This window comes from Tachypleus tridentatus, chromosome 5, assembly GCF_004210375.1.
Source record: "Tachypleus tridentatus isolate NWPU-2018 chromosome 5, ASM421037v1, whole genome shotgun sequence".
Lineage (NCBI taxonomy): Eukaryota > Metazoa > Arthropoda > Merostomata > Xiphosura > Limulidae > Tachypleus > Tachypleus tridentatus.
The window spans coordinates 28,171,944-28,186,846 of record NC_134829.1 but is presented as its reverse complement, the minus strand read 5'-3'; the positions used below and the strand labels follow the sequence as shown (position 1 = coordinate 28,186,846).

The 14,903-nt window shown below is 29.8% G+C and overlaps 1 protein-coding gene across 1 annotated transcript in view; it reads right to left on the bottom strand.

Moving 5' to 3' along the window:
* LOC143250808 (E3 ubiquitin-protein ligase MARCHF6-like) overlaps positions 1-14,903 on the bottom strand; it is a 77,459-nt gene that overhangs the window by 56,137 nt on the left and 6,419 nt on the right. The window contains exons 3-7 of the mRNA XM_076501830.1: positions 12,913-13,009; positions 12,026-12,099; positions 7,215-7,358; positions 5,098-5,170; positions 2,238-2,391 (exon numbers count right to left, since the gene is read on the bottom strand). Of these exons, the coding sequence (XP_076357945.1) occupies positions 2,238-2,391; positions 5,098-5,170; positions 7,215-7,358; positions 12,026-12,099; positions 12,913-13,009 (542 nt within the window). The remainder of the gene's footprint in view (positions 1-2,237; positions 2,392-5,097; positions 5,171-7,214; positions 7,359-12,025; positions 12,100-12,912; positions 13,010-14,903) is intronic.

Genomic DNA, 14,903 nt, shown 5'->3' with positions numbered 1-14,903 from the left:
ATCTCTATTTCTAAGGCATCACTGAGAACTATCTCCCATTGCTTTTATTTTCAGTATCTTAAAACATGATTTTTGAAATAAAATGATTAAGAACCTAAGTCTTGATTATTACAATTTACTTAGATGCACACTTAGAAATGTTTAGAAACATAAAACTAGTCACTGCTACATTATATTTGATATTCAAGTCATTTTTTAGTGAAACATTCAAATTCTGACCCTAAATCACTGTCCTCAAATAGCTGGATCAACTTCTCCAGTATTTCATTGTTGCAGTAAATGGCACTATATATTCAGAGATAAAATTGTACTTAAAATACCTGATTAAATATTTTTATTTTTTGTTTACAAAGGACTTGTTACATTTACTAAAAGCTTGAAAATTTTATGAAGGTACACAAAACATGTTAAGAGTTATAGTACTGAAACTCTGACAGTTACATTGGGGTCACATGATCAGCTGAATTGACAGTGTGTGTAGCAACAGAGTTAGGAGGATTTCTGTCATGAGTTGTTAGGAATATTTTTAAAACAACCTTACAAAATCAAAATGTCCCTATCTTCTTTAGGCACTAAACTAAACGCCAATGTGGCTTTGTTGTGTTAGGTTTTTTTTCATAGTATACTTTTAAACTGGTATCATAAAACCCAAACTGTCATCTCTGCACATGCTCAGAAAGGAAATGTTTCAGAACAAACTCCATATACTCCATTGTAGCAAAGCTTTTGAAAGGACCATGGCAAATGAATATGCTGCAAATTAGTTCTTCAAAATGTTTCATATGTTTATTTGCAAATTTAGCAAGTAGTAATACAAACTCACTTTTAGCAATTTTATGGATGTTCTAACATTCTGACAATGTTTATTTACCAACGACAATTCCAAATATAGCAAGCACTATGACTAACACACAATTAATTATTATATAATACACTATCAGTCTTGTCATCAAATATTTATTTACTTTTAATGCAGTACTGCAAAAGATTAGGTGCATATTATTTGCGGTGATAAGGCAAATTTGACCTTTGTTCATGGAGATTAGGGTATGTACTATATTTAAGAGCATATTACCATCAAAAAATTATGTAAATCATAAGCAAATATTGAGCAAAATACAATCATTACCATTTATCAGTCATAACAAAGTTTTATACAATATACAGTAAACTTATAATACTGAATCTAAACAGTCAATTCATTTTTACATTGAATATGACTAAAATATGCAATTTTATTTTTTTACTGATCAAAATGCTTCTATATATATATTTAAATACATTCAATTAAAAATATACATATGCTTCATTCTACCTACTAATTACACGAAAACATTAGCAAAAATTATATATCTGTGCTTATTAGTTGAGAAATTTTTCAGCATCATCCATTTCATTTTCTATCTATATGTTTTCAACCAAAATGCAGGCTTTAATTTTTTAAATTCTGTATAATTATTTTCTTTTAAATATAGAATTAAATATAAGAAAAACAATTTCAAAAATTAATTTTTAAAAATGCACAGAATTTGGTGGAGTTAAAATAATTTTACTGTTTTGCATCTGACAGTTATTATCATAAGTTATTATATGATCCCTTTTGTTAATATTAAATACCTGACAGAAGACAGTAAAAGAACTGAACAGCAACATTTCAGCCAAAATCACATTCAGTTGTTTTTTTCAAGTTACATAAGAACAAACGTTTATTTAACTGCTTAAAGTAATAAATGTGTTTATATGCACGAGGGAGCACAAACATCCTGACATAATACTTATGCTAATTATTTACCAAAATAGGAATAATGAAATTTAACACTATTACATATGAAAACAGCTGATGATAGTCAGACAACTATGAGAAAAATAAGGATGAACTGAAAATAAACATTAATAGTCAAAACGCTGAATGAATAACAATTTATGCCATCAATAATAATTAAAACTTGTAAGTAATTCACCTCCAAGCACAGTAGGTAACTCAATAACTAACCCACTGATCTGTGATTTCAATATTTTTAGTTGCTTTCTTTTTAAGCCATTGATATCAGACTAAATGAAATGAAATTGACAAAGCTTACTTCTTTAATAATAAATTAAATCACACATTTCTTAAATTTAAAGCATGAGCAAAATTTTGATAAATGTGTACATAAACAAGAGAAATACACAGTGGACAAAACAGTGTTTTAAAGTAAAGTGAAACTGGCTTAAGGACTTACATTACCATTACTTACCATTTCTTGTAACAGCCTTCCCTGCTGCTGTTTTAACCAATAAGGCCCTCCATGAAGATCAATCTCATCATGTAACCAAACTAGACCGAAGAACACCAACAAAGCACATACAATAATACACCAACCAAACAAGATGTCACTCAAAAGATTTTCTCTGTAAAATAAATATAATTAATACAACAAATATATGTATTGTATATATATACACAATGTATTCCTTTAATCAGACATTTTACAAAAACTTCAAAATATAAAAGCATCTCCATCATTTTAAATCAAATTAAAAAATTAACAGCTCGTTTGTTTCAAAGTAAATGTTATCTGTATGTGTATGATTGTATATGTGTGCATACATCATAATATACACAGTTTTCAACATTGAACTTTATGATTTTTATAATATAAAATACAGCTGAGAAAACATAGAAATGTATTTCCAGAAATTAAAAAAAACATGGAAATAGTTCCTATAATATATTTATACAAAATGATTATGCTTAACCAGACATTATAAAATATTTTCTTCACAGGCTTGCACATTTCACTCATATAATGCCCTTCATAAGAAATGTTTAAACTGATATCCATCAGCATCAGTTTTCAAAAAAAGACAATACCATCCAACTCTATGCTCTCCAACAGAATTCTTCAACTTGATTATGAATTTGGTGTCGATTATATTTGTAAACTTCAATGAAATGTTATAGCCTATACCTCAGTTCTCAAAGTTCATAAAAAAATTAATAATTCACAGGTTGGTACATTTTTATGATTACTACTATACATGTATGTCAATTTTAATTACACATTAACCATACTTACAAATGAAAGAGCATGAAAGTGCTTATACATATTAAAAAATCTATTCAAAAAAGCATGTGCCAATATTTTTTTGAAAATACACATATATTTACATATATTCATTAACAGAGCATAACAAACATGTTTTAACTTGCAATTTTTTGTAAACATAAATGATTACTTCATAATAATTATTAAATATGTTTCCAACATATTTCATTTAAATAGATGTTTTATCAGAAAATCTCATGTAGCTTCTCAAATATTTACTAAAAATACTAATATGTTTACTTACTTGTTCCTGAAATTTTGCTCAAATAAAAAATTCACTTTACTTATATAAACAAATAGATTTATTTGGAGCCCTTCTTAATTAACTCCAAATTATTAACCTCCAAAACAAAGTATAATTAATTCTAGCTGCCTATTAATTAAAACTGCAAAATCCCAAACTTGCTATTAGTTTAATTTCATAAAACCTTATGAAACATCTTAGCTTAAGTTCTTCAAAATTTAGTACCATATATGATTCTTAATGTACTCTATGTATCACACTTAAGCTAACAAAACTGAAAAATTAATGGAAGGTCATTTCAGAACATTATGTTAAAGAAAACTACAGTAAAAGTAAAGATGCATTTTTAATTACTGAGGATATGACACATTAATCTTTCTTTTGGTAGAAAAGCTGTTTATAAACTATTATTGATCAAAATCTAAATAGAATCAATATTTGAAATACAACAAACTAGTTTAAAAGTGGAAAGGTCCATTTACCACCTTTCCTCAATATATTTTCTATTATATATATAGTTTGTTATAAACAACAAGAAGAAAAGTCAAAAATAAAAAAAATGCTACACCAATTGAAAGGATCCCCAAGGTATAGGCTATAATGTTGGATATAAAATGTACCCTAGGTTTTGGATGTGACTGCAGAAGTAGGACCCATATTGTGATGGGGATACACTGTCTATCAGTCTTAACCTTGGTTTGCCAGTCTCACATGAAGAAATAAAATAAAGGAATAGCAATAGAAATAGAAATTAGGAAAACAAACTCTGTGTGCTCAAGCCAACACCATCCTACATCTATATCACCCTTCACTGCCCACAGACAGCTGTGGGAAGGTGACTGCTCTTAAAAGTTAAGAAGAAGAAAAATAAATAAAGATTAAATGAAAAAGATACATGAAAAATAAAAATAAGAGACTGCAATTTGGGGATAAGTAAGTTAAATAAAGTTACCTCCTAAAGTTAGCATTCAAGCCTCCATTATGATAAATGTTAAAATTAGAATTTGAGATCATATTTAAACATATCTCATCAAGTGCATTCTAAAAACACATTGTTTTACATATTTTCTGTTATCAAATAAAAGACATAAAAATTAAGAACATTTTCAAGAGGGGCCACTTTTTTTGTACACCCCCCTGTATATCTATAAACAAAGAGAAATACACACTCCACAGACGAAAGAAAATATTTTGAAGCAAAGTTAGGCTGGTGAGCCCACAACTAAGCTTACATTTTTAAAGGGTACATTCAGAACTGACGACTAAGTTGTTAGACATTATGTTATTTTTTAGATCAAAATTAATTTACACTAAAACATCAACAAAAACCATCCCCAGTCATTACTGAGCATCATTTCATTTTTGAGTATTCATGGTATTTCCCTCTATGTACTCAGTGTCTTGTTCATTACACACATAAAGATAAGGAAGACGAAAAATTTGCTTTCTTTAAACACCACTTGTCACTTCACTGCATTTCCAACAGACTTAGACAGCAACTTCACAATTTAAAATTACAGTTATGATATGTTAGAAATGTCGAATAAACAATGAACCGTTTGCAATACTATGGAAAACAGTTCTAAATAAGTAATCAAGTTTCTAGAAATATAAAAATATACAAATGTTACTACTCTACCTGATCAATGGATATGAGCAAATGAATTGTAAAGTTCTCAATAATATATTCGGTATTTTCAGAAGTATTTCCTGTTGTTTGTAAATACATAAAAGAAAACAACTGATATAATAATATGAACTCACGTTTTGACCAAGAACAGTGGTAACTTTAACAGGGAGCCAAAGGATCCACTAAATAGAAAGGTGAATACGTGAGCTGCAAAACAAAATGTCCTCCTATATAATCTTCCTCTTCATTCAGAATTGATAAAAAATAAACACACTAGAGATATATATAACATTAGTGTATTGTTAAATTTTGGGTTAATATATTTCTTAACCTTCTCACATCAAATAAAATCAACACATACTACTCTTTTCAGTTATTCAACAAGAATACTATCTTGCTTACATTTTGCCAAATTATTAAGTATGCATACATGTTTCCAAACTGAAATTTTCACACAAAAATATTTTCAGCATGGATCATTGCACATTACTCTAAAAAGTTTGGAAGTGTATTTCTTTGGGATAAAATATTACTTTTGTAAATGTCTTGTTAACCTTACCTATACACCTTAAAACATCATACAAGCAATTGAAAAAGTTTAAAAGTAACGTTTTATTATTATCATAATTTGCAGTCCTTTCACTGTATCATTATGCATGAGATGTTATATCAGTGTCAGAAATTCCTCCTCTCACAATGCCAAATATTTATCTTTACAACACAAAAATACTTAGAAAGTATAAATGTTTTGTAAGGTGACTGTCAAGTCTAGTCCATAATTTTCAAGTTACAACACTAGACATATGACATGAATGAAAGAGAAGTAAGAAAACATAAATACACCTGCTGGTAGAATAAAAAAATTATGGGTTTTCATGGTAATAACTAGAGGTAGACATCAAACCTGGTTGACAGGTATGAAGTAAAACAATTTATATTTAAAACTTCCATTAAATATTCTAATATTAATGTCTTTTAATCACCAAACAAACACCTCACTACAAGTATCTTTCACCTAAAAAACACCACACTACAAGTATCTTTCGAAATTTAATACATCTCCAGATCTGAAAGCAAATAAAATCCAGACATGTAAGAATTTTTAGCATTGTGTTTAGAGAATGAAAATATTCCAGATTAAACCTCATACTTGTGGTACAGTACTAATAATTTAAGTGCTAAATTAATTTGTTTATGAAGCCTAATCATTTACATGTAACTAAATACTTATATGAGCACAAGTACATATGTATATATACGTATTTGACCACAGAATTTTTTTTTAAATTTCACCTATTCTGTTATTTTTAAAAATCAAAACAAATTAAGAAGTTTAAACACATACATTTACTGAAAGAATAATATATACATATACTGTACGGTGATTTTTTGACAAACTTATGTTACCTAAATCAATGAATTAATTCATACATAATGTATATAACAACACTAGCAATTGAATTCATATATACTCTTCAAAAAAAGAAACGCAAAAGGCAAAATTTGAGACAAATTGTTAAAAAGTTTATTCCAGATAGTTCTGTATGACATGTGTGAAACTTTGCACATTCACTGCTGAACATCCAAAGTCTGCAAAGGCAAAGTCCACGCTCACTAGTTGAAGTTTAACATCACTCAATGTCAATAACAACTATGCCCCCCGTGAGCATCAATAACTGCTTGGCATCTCCTGTCCATGGAAGCGATGAGATGACGAATCACATCCTGTGGAATGGCTGTCCACTCAGCCTGCGAAGCTGCTGCAAGCTGAGGTAGAGTCTGCAGTTGTGGTTGTCGCCATCACAGACGTCGGTCCAACTCGTCCCAAACTAAACTAAACTAACTAATATACTAACTAAGTGCACATATTGCACTTGCATAACATGCAGATCTCTCAAACAAATTTATTGGACACGAATGCGTTTTGGCGAAAAATCCGATGTTTTCCTCCGTTTTCAAAGTGCACAACTTTTATTGTCATTTTGGTCTGACAATCAGTGCCTTAACACGTGTAACATCACATACTCTGAGCTTGTAACATTATTACATATATTTCTCTTTAAAATAAAAAAATATCCCTTTCATTTCTTTTTTTGAAGAGTATATATATAAATACACACACACACACACACATATATATATAAAGATTTCAGAACCATGCTTTAAAACCATGAAAAACAAATTATTCTTATCTTGAAGTATATATTATCTTCTTAAACCTTAGCAACGTTGAACAGTTTGCTAAGTTTACCTATAACAAGTGGTAAGACCCCCAGCCACAAGCACAGAATGAAGCTGCACCAAACACATTTTTTCAGAATTTTAAATATGAGCTGTGTGATTACAAGCGAAACATCCTTTAAGGAATTACTGTGAGGTACATCAGTTGAATAAACTAAAAAGAAATAGAATCCATTAATAAAATATGTTATATACCTTATCGCGAATACCATAATCTTTTGAAGATATTACACAAGTTATATAGCTACAAACAGCACATCCAGATTTAAAAAACAAATCAATGTATCAAACCAGAAACTGAACTAATTACAATTTAAAATATCAAATCAAATATGGCAAGAAACAGTATTTACACAAATGGGATTAATCCTTACCTCAATGAAACATAGAACACGTAATGTTAAAATGATCTTAGTTAATTCCAATGTTCTTTGTAAGAACAGGACCAAGTTTCTGAATTATATATTCTAAAATATAACATTAAATCACATCTTAAAAAAAACGACATCAAACAATTAGATTTCTGAAATGTAGATTGAAAATTAATATACATCATACATCATCCTACATAACTGTCATATTCTAATGAAAAGATAGATTTCTGAAACGTAGGTTCTAAATTATATCAAAATGCATGCAAGTAAACCATCACATTCTTTGTAAAACAAAATTAAATGATTGGGTAGGTGTAACTAAGTGTCAGATCTTCACAGAATGAGGCAGAGTACATGTTTTCTTCTTAATGAACAAATATTAGTACAAAACAAATCAACATTAAACCTGAATTTTTCTGTTGTGATATAGACTTTCTGACTAAAATATCTGCACCTACAGAAACCTCTACATTGAAATCATTATAGAAAATAAAATGACTTAAAAATGTATAAACATTTGTAATGAGCCATATAACAAATGTGTTAAACCCAAAGACATAGCTTGGGTGTGAGCATTAGGGTTTCAGTTCATTTTATTCAATAGGTATGGTTTTTATCACTTGTGTAGTTACTGAATCCTGTTTATGAAAATGTGAAACAAACAACTAACAAATCATCAGGTAGCAAAATTATTAGGTCTTAAATAACTAACTTAAAGTTAGATTGTCTCTTTATTCAATCAAACAATTGACATTCACTAAGTAAACAAGTCTACTCATTTTGAAGGTAGAGTATCCAATAAGTTATGCAGGTCACAAAGGCTATCTGGTATGACTTGATAAGTTGCCTTACAGTCGCCTCTTAATTATTCACTTATTAATATAATTCACTTGATAAAGTAACTGTCTATGTTACAATTATAGCAGTAAGTAATAAATATAATACTATTTTAACATTGTATGTTTTTCTTCTGAGCATAGTGTTGGGTACCTTGCAACTTGCCTAGACTGTTGTTATGCCTAAGAAAAGTATCTCAAGTTACCTAACATCAGGATTGAGGTGATACAAACTCCTGATTTGGCTTGCTAGATAAATTATTTTTCCACATCCCAGTATCAACTCTGATAAGTGCAACTTAAGCTCATGGTAATCTACATTCTGAATTTCAGGTGAACAGGATGGAAACCAATACCTCTCAGATGGCAGAACAGTGCTCTGCCAATCAAACTAAAGGGTAATAATGCACCTGTTAAAACTTAAATAACCAAAAGTCCCCTAGCAAATGTAATAAACTGTATGATAAGTGTGATACACAGGTTAGCCCACAAGACAATGTACAACACAATAATCAGTGATGTAGAGAAATCCACTTGTTGAGAAATTTATATGCAAAAACGGCTCGTTTGGGTTGAGAAAATATTTTACATAGAAGAGCGAACAACGTTTCGACCTAGAAAATGAACCTAGACCATCAACTGGCATGCTGCATTAAACCAGAAATGTACGGACTTATACAACGAAACATAAACCAAATCAATACTAAGAACGACAGAGACAAAAAGATCTGCCACAACAAAAAACTAGAAAAACTAAGATGTAAACAACAAAAAAGACACCAAAACGACAAACCGTTGACTAACCTCATAATTAACAGATCCGACCGACAATTAAACACAGACGAGATACATCTACTTAACAAAGGACTCAACTTCGCAATAGCACCTAGGTACATTCCAACCATAGAAATCAAAACATGTTTAGAAGACCTAGCCAGGAGACTTGTGATACTTTCTACAGAGAACAACAACAAGGAAACAACCAAAAACAACCAACAGAAAGAAGACAACTTAGATAATTTTATTGACATCCAACAGCCAAACTTCCCAGGTAAAATTACAAATTTATATTTTCCAGAAACACCTAAAAACAACATCTTAAACGATTTTTTCAAAGAATTTTCTCACAAAACCATCAACATAATTTCACAAAACAGAAAACTAAAAAACAACCTTACAAAAAGAGACATTAATTCCATTAAAAACCTAAAACAAGACAAAACATAAAAATTCTAAAAGCAGATAAAGGTAACGCTATAGTCATAATGAACACGAATGAATACATCCAAAAAATGAATAACATCCTATCAGACACGAACAAATTTAAACCAATACACACAAATCCAACAAAGACACACGAGACGCAACTGAACAAATTACTACTACAAATGAAAAAAGCCAACACAATTTCACAAACACTTTATTGCTACCTAAGTAAAACCGACTCACGCACACCGCAAATATACGGCATCCCCAAACCTCATAAACCAGATTGTCCATTACGACCAATAATGTCCACATATGAATCGTTTAATTACAATCTTGGTAAATACATAGCATGGGCATTCTCCAAATATGTAACATCAGCCAGCTCATTCATCAAAGACTCTTTTAATTTCAAGTCTAATCTAAATCAACTTAATCATAAAGCCTTAATGGCCAGTTTCGATGTTATATCCCTCTTTACAGAAGTTCCAACCACTGAAGCCTGCAAGATAGCCTTAGAACTCTATATCCGAGACCCTAACCCAACCATAGAAATTCCCAGTAACCAGTTAGCAACCCTAATAGAATTCACCACGATAAAGACAAACTTCATGTTCAACAACCAAAACTATATACAAACAAATGGCCTAAGCATGGGCAACCCAGTATCACCAGTTCTAGCCAATAATAAGTTGAAACACAAGCAATTAACACAGCATTACATCCACCACTGTACTAGTACAGATATGTAGATGACACGGTTGCGGGATTCAAATCTACAGAACACATACTTAATTTTTTCAATCACATTAACTCTATACATCCCAACATTAACTTCACATGTGAACAGGAAGAAAGCAATCAAATATAATTTCTTAACCTCAAAATTACAAGAACCGACACACAATTCAAAACAGAAATCCACCGAAAAATCACCCATACTGGACTATACATTCCTTGAGACTCAGCACATGAAACAAAACAAAAACTCAACATACTAAGAAACCAAATAAACACAGCCATAAAACTATGCTCACCAGATAAAATTAACGATGAATTAGACAAAATAAAACAATACTTCATCAACATCAATAAGTTTCCCTCACAAACCGTAGAAAACATTATACGCACACACCTAGACAGAAAGCAAAATCAACCAACTAAAGTAAATATATCTCACGCATCAAAAAATCACGAAACCATATACTGCTGTATACCATATATTCCTAACATCAGCAAACAAATAACCAACATTTGGCAAAAATGAGTAACAAAATATGGCATTCCAGTTAATACCAAATGTATTCAAAAACCAGGCACAAAATGGAGGTCTATACTATGTAAAAACTACACTGACAAACACCACACCAACATTATTTACAAAATACAATGTGATAACTGCCACGACTTCTATATTGGAGAAACAAGTAGAAAAACCCAAAATAAACCAATATAAAGGAATGCCATTATACCTATATTAATATAATAAAATAAATAAAATTTTATATACTAACATCTAATGCCGCCCTCTACATTCCAACACTCAGTTACACAACCCCTTTCAAACATGTAGTCAGCTTCCGGTCAGTTACCTCTTTCTTTGTGAACCTGACGATGACCGAAGAAGGTCGAAACGTTGTTCGCTCTTCTATGTAAAATATTTTCTCAACCCAAACGAGCCGTTTTTGCATATAAAAAATGTACAACACACAACTGTATAACAAATGGACTCATCTCATAAATATTATAAAGCCCACTATTCAGTGTAGCAATTTTGGATACATGTAGCAGATGAAATAAACTGGCTTATGAAATAACTAGAACACGTATTACTCACTTACATACAGAAAAGTCTAAATCAGTACTCTTGATTCGAACATTCACATATACTTTTAACACATATACAACGACTTTGTTTTACAAGTAAGTCAATACCACAGAGAAAATACAAAACAGATATGTCTGGAGATTTCCCAAGTATAATCTTTACTGGAAAGTGTAACAAATTTGTTGATAAATTAAATATAAGCCCATTACTGATTGTAAGATACAAAAGATCAAGGCACATGTATATTTTGGCTTTTAATTTAGAAGTAACACAAAATTTAAATGAATACTTGTTTCATGCTATTGTGAAACAATTTGTCAAATCAAATTTGTTGATTTTTCAAAAACATCTCCCATATATCATAAACAGTGAAGAAACAATGCCTTGACTGCCAGGTTCATCTTCAATCTCATTCTTGCTCTAATTTGAAGTTAAAATTAATATAATTTTTAAATTAAGTGATTCATGAAAAACTAGAAGGGAAAACATATACTATGAATTTTGTTTTATCTCATCCCTATCAACATTAAATCTTTTTAAACTTTTTACACAAAAGGAATTTCATAATATAACTTACCTTGTGTAAAAGAAAAATGGTGGGTACAAACTTCACAGAACTCATTTGTACTGTACTTGAGCCACTGCATTAAACTCCATTGAAAAATAATAATAATGTTTTGTTATTCATGAAAAAGACATGCCGCAAATAACAGTAAGAAGTTCATCAAGTGAAAAATATTATAATTCTGGTGAGTAATTCCTAAAATTTAAAAATAAAACAAAACAAAACATGATGTCTGATGAAGTTCTATACTAGAAGATCAAGCATCACCCCAGAACTTCACAGACTGATGTAGTTTCTTTACAATGTCTTTACCTTTCTCTGTCAATCTACTCTTAAGCAACAATAGTGTCAATGAGATTTACACAAAGATTAAAGTAAACTTATAAGAGTTAAAAAGATTAAAAAATAATAATAATAAAACAAAAATATTTACTTTTTAAATACATGTTTTTGCTCTTACATGCCATGAATTTGTAGTTATTACCATTAAAAAATGTCATACTTTACATTTATTAGTTATAAACAGTGTTGTGTTCTTCTTACACAGAATATACATGAACTGACCATTTGTAACACAGTTAAAACATAAATAATCCTGACTGGTCATTTAACAGTCCTGTTTTCCTAAAATATAGAGGATCACATCATGACAGTGTGAGAATATTTCCTACAAAGATCAGGTCACTGTTCCAGTAATAATTGTTTGAAGGGTTATAAGTGAAGAAATGAACATTATCAATAACTACAAACATTCTTAAATGCTTAAATGCTACTTACTTACTAACCATACACAAACTGTCAGCTCTAATAAAATAATTATCTTTTGTCATTTTTATTTTGTATTTAAAATATGTCACAATCAGTTCTGAAATAGCATTAGTTTTAAGAACTTCACCCACCATTCTTCATGAACGTACTTCATACTTCCTGTGCATGCACAAGGATAGTAAAGTGGACTTCCTGGCATTCCTTGGCTTCTGCATATTCTACACATATCTGAAAGCAATAAAACACACCAAACATTTTTCTAACACAACATTTGTTTTCTACATAAAAACAAATGTGTTACTTATTCTGTTCAACAGAGGATAATACTAAGTAATACTTAACAATAAAAAAGAGAAGGGAATTCTAACAGAAGCTGTGAATTTTGAAATCAGAGTATATTTCTTACAAACTGATGTTTGAAAAAAAATTTACTTATATATTCAAATATACCTTTCACCAAAAAAAAAAATACAATTTTGTTTTTCAATATTGAAACAAGTGTCTGACTTATGAATCTATTTAACACAATAGTGCAAAGTACATCTGTAGTATTCAGGTCCATGGATAACAAACATATCCAAAACTGTTATGTAGAGAATAAATAGAATACTGGCAGCAAAATAAAGAAAAAAATACAAGTAAACAAGTTAACAACATTTTTATTCATAATATTTGTTTATTTTACATACTGATCAACTTAAAATCCTTATTTATTGCTGGTGTTGAGAGAAATCTTTAAAACTTTCACATAAGACAAAGGGAATTCTATACACACAGGACACATGGAATGTTAACTTAATATTGAAAACTAGAATAAACATTAAAACTAAATACTTATTCCAGTATTCATCATTGTACACATCACCAACCATTCTAAATAACTATTTTCACTATTAAGTTCTTAGAATCCATATGACAGAAGTATCTGTGGAATGTGTCTTTATACACCCCGTACCTATCAGACCAAATTTATTGTAACCAATTAATACCATATAATTATCCAATGAAAGTATTAAAAAGAGCCCTTAGCTGGGCTTTCAAAGACACAGCTCAAAATAAAGCTCAATATGATAAATCTCATATGAATAAAAACACCCATTTTTTATGACACAGTTTGAAATGTCACTGCAAGACTGACAAACACTTCCACTGTCCATGATTTCAGTGTTCCAGTTAAACATAATAAGTTACTAATGTCTTTGACAATGAATTTTTGTCAAAATATTATAACAAATTTCAGTTTACTAACAATGTTTAAATAGTTGTATCTTGTTTGAATCCACATTTAAAAGAGATAGGTTTATACCAAGTACAGTGAAACAAAACAGGAAGTAACTGTTCAAGATTGATGTTAGAGAAAAGTGCTTTTAAGCTGTATATATCAGTTATAAAATAATTATATTTATCATAAAACAATCATATAAAGCCTGTTATATTTTTTAACCATTCATTCATTACTCAATCCTCTAGGGATTTCAAAAACAAGAAAAGTGTTTCATTATATCTGAATCATATTATGTCCACCATATCCTTTGCAATTTGCTCAATACAGAGTTCATCAGGATAATGCTGGAACACAACAAACACAGTGGTGCTTTATGAATAGAAACAGCCAGCCAGTATCCACTGAATTTTGTTTTTCCTATTTCTTCAAAATTTCACCTTATGGCTTTATCAAAAGGTAGACACCCTTCTGAAAACAAAACTTGCCTTAAACAGAACAAAGATTTATAAAAACAAATATGAACATCAAATAACTAATTTGATTCAAAATAATAACTATGTGTTCCTCTGTAACATTTGACATATGGCTATGTTATCAACAATGAAAATGTAACAATAATACAAGTATGATAAAAATATAAACATAGTGAAAAGTATTAATTTAAAAGTGAAAACAAAAAGATGAGTCATGATCATTCATATTAAATAGATATGCAGAATGAAAATTTAAATGTAAATATAATGACATATATACATCATTTAGAAAGGAAATAATAAAGATATTATAATGTCCATATATACATACATAAATTCACCACTTAGAGTGGCACCTCTCTACACGTATTAATTAAATCTTTTTCTGTGTAATAAAAAGGAACAACTTGTATTTTCTGCCCAG